Raw genomic sequence first — 3,302 nt, 5'->3', positions numbered from 1 at the left:
TAAATATTTTTAATTATTTATTTATTTAATAAATAATAAATGAATAACAGCAAAGTTATGTGTCTTATTCTTTGTTGCACAGCAGCAGAGCAGCAGAACCACCATCATTACTAGCGGTCACTAAGCTGGAGCGCTCATCTAGATGCTGCAGAGTTAAATAATTATTTATTTAGAAAAATATATAAATTAATATTTATTTTTTATTTATTTATTTATATTTTATTGTTATTTTCAATGATTTTACACAAAGAGCGCTGCAGCAGACCGCTGCAGCGACTGCCCGCTGGATTTCAGCTTGTCGTCTGTGGCGGTTGGCGGTGGAAACGAAGAGGATAAAGAGAATTAATGCATGAAATAGAGGTAAAAAAAGGATTGAAATATAATAATAAATAATAATAAATAATAATTAATTAAATTAAACAAATAAATACATACATACAGTACAACAATGAGACCCTCGCTGTATACAACAATATAACAAAACAGACCGCCGATGGCAGTAGAGAGCGCTGGGGCTGTTAACGCCTACCGCTTTCTTTACGTCATTTTCTTTAAAAAGGAATTTTTATATTATAATTATTCTTTAAATTAAATGTTTCAATTTCTTTTATATTGAAAATATACATCGCTTTACCGTACATTCAATACGTCCTGCTGTTCCCGTTAAGTTTGGCGGCAGCATTCACAGCGGACTGTCTGTACACCTCATTAGTCTTGTCGAAGCCAGTGGTACTTTGCCTCGTTTATATGCGACTTCTACAATATAGCGTTAAGTAAGGTGTTTTTTAGAGTGTATTTATGAATATCTTTCATCTCGCAGCGACAGGAAGGGGAATAATTGCCTATTAATCACCAGATCACCCTCCCTCTCCTACCCGCCGCAGCCAACGGCTGCTGGCGATTCAATATCGCACCGTCTTGCTGCAGCAGTAGCCGCAGCGCCTCTTTATTCAAATGGTCTTAAAATGTCTTCTCGTTAACGCGTTCTTGGCGTGGATCGCTCCTGAACTTGTTGCTGCAATTGGATATGAGGAGGAAATTATTGCAGGTAATTATAAGAAAAAAAAGGAAGAAATAAGTAGCTTGTTAAGGTTTATAAGGTGTCTGTACACCTGACGAATTATTATACTGCTTTATTTTCTTTTTCTCCCCTATTTAGACTCTTCTACTGTCACTTGCATATACACCTGCCTGCTGCAGGAGAGAAGACCTTTAGCAGCAAATAACCCTTTATTATTTAATGTTTCTTATTTATGTTTGCTGCTGTGTTGCATGCACAGAGAATGAGGGGCCCCCCTACTTAGGGGGCCCCCCTGCACGCCCTTCTCTTAGTCCCCTTCCTGCCTCAGAGTTGGATAGGATCCTCTCGGATATAAGAGGTCAGAACTATGGCTATACGACCCCTCGCCGCTTCGAAGTAAGTCTGCTGCTGCTGCTGCTGCTGCTGTTGCTGCTGCTGCTGTTGCAGTTGCTGGTGGTGGGGTTGTTATTTTTTTTGTGTGTTTATTGTTTGTGTTTGTGTTTCTCCTTAGAGCGTAAAGGATCGATTAGATGGTAAGTTATCCTTTTTTCTCCCCCTTCCTCCTATAGGACCCCTCTGCTGCTGCTGCTGCTGCTGCTGCTGCTTATTGTTGTTGTTGTTGCTGCTGCTGCTGTGCATTTATAGGGGTACTAGTACAAGACCTACCTGTGCATGCATGCCAGCAACTATTAGGGGACCTAGAGAGAGAAGGACAATTAACTCCTGCAGCCCCATTGAATTCTTTATTAGTAAATAAAGAAATAAAGGAGGAAATAATAATAGAGGAATTAAATAAGATAATAGATATAGATAATAATATAAATAATAATATAAATAATAGTATAATAGATTTACGTGTATTATTAATAAAAGAATTAAGATATATATTAATTAATAAGGAAAAAACAATAAAAAAATTAATTCCTTATAAGAAAGAAGAAGCAACAAAAAGACTAAAATTAACAACTTTGTTACTAGAGAGACTGCAGGCATTAGGGGCTAAATACGAGGAAGAATTAATGACTGCAATTAAGCGCAGCAGCAGCAGCAGGAGCAGCAGCAGCAGCAGCAGCAGCAGCAGTAACATCAGCAGCAGCAGCAGCAGCAGCAGCAGCAGTGGTGGTGGTGGTGGAGGAGGAGGAGAAAGAACGACAACAGCAACAACTGCAACAGCAGCAACAGCAGCAGCAGCAGCAGCAGCAACAGCAGCAGGAGGAGGAGGAGGAGAAGGAGGAGCAGGAAGGATAACAAAATTATTTGTGAATAATATTGCACAAGAGGTAGAGGATTTTCTTGCTGCTCCTGTGTTTTTCTCTGCGCAGCTGCAGCAGCTGCTGCTGCTTATACTGCAGCAAGAGCAGCAAGAATTAATTATAAATCGTGAATTATTAGAGGAAATAATAAATAAATATATGCAAGAAAAAAAGAAGAAAAAAGAAGAAATAATAATATTATTTATACAAGAACAAGAAAAATACATAAAAGGAGGAAAAAATAAATTAATTAATAACTATAAGGAAGGAGAATTATTAATAAATATATTATCCTTATTATATAATATATATTATATACATAATATAAATATAATAAAATCAATAAAAGAAGGAGGAGAGAAGAAAAAAATAAATAAAAAAAATAAATTATCTATAGGTATATTATATATTATTAATAGAATAAAAGAAGGAAAAAATATATTTTTTTCCTGTAATAAGGAAAGAATACTAGATAAATACGGATTTATTTCTTCTTTTTATTTATATTTATATATAAAAAATATAAATATTAATTCAATTACTATTATTCCTTCTTGTTGCCGTCTTATACATATAAAAGGAATAATACCTATATCTATTATTTCTTCTCCTTCTTTCTCTATTAGTATACAATATAATTCCCTTATTTCTCCTCATAAACAAGAAGATTTATTTAATCTTTTTTCTCTCTCTGTCTCTCCTTTTACTGTACATAATTATGTACAATTACAGAGGTATAAATCTTCTCCTCTACGTATACTCAATAGTACGTATATATAATATATATAATATATATAATATATATAATATATATAATATATATATATATAAAGGGAGGGAGGGAAGGAGGGAGGGAGAGAGAGGGTTAATAATATTATTTATTTATTTATTTATAAATTAATAAAAAAGCGTCAAAATCTAAGATTCAAAAATTAGGGTTTAGGGTTTAGGGTTTAGGGTTTAGGGTTTAGGGTTTGTATGTGTATATACAGAGATAGAGGTGATCCAATTAACACCAACAACTGCCA

At 34.6% G+C, this 3,302-nt stretch overlaps 1 protein-coding gene across 1 annotated transcript; it reads left to right on the top strand.

The window, feature by feature from the left end:
• Positions 1 to 954: 954 nt before the first annotated feature.
• On the top strand, positions 955 to 2,269 carry EMWEY_00045430 (hypothetical protein; the record flags this gene model as incomplete). The annotated part of the gene is made up of 4 exons (XM_013483022.1): positions 955 to 1,048; positions 1,281 to 1,417; positions 1,533 to 1,554; positions 2,061 to 2,269. The coding sequence occupies 4 exons, from the start codon at positions 955 to 957 to the stop codon at positions 2,267 to 2,269; spliced, it is 462 nt and encodes a 153-aa protein (XP_013338476.1).
• Between the last annotated feature and the right edge of the window lie 1,033 nt (positions 2,270 to 3,302).

Source organism: Eimeria maxima, genomic scaffold, assembly GCF_000499605.1.
Source record: "Eimeria maxima Weybridge genomic scaffold, Emw_scaff903, whole genome shotgun sequence".
NCBI lineage: Eukaryota > Apicomplexa > Conoidasida > Eucoccidiorida > Eimeriidae > Eimeria > Eimeria maxima.
The sequence above is the reverse complement of the archived record's forward strand: the minus strand, read 5'-3'. Positions and strand labels throughout refer to the sequence as shown.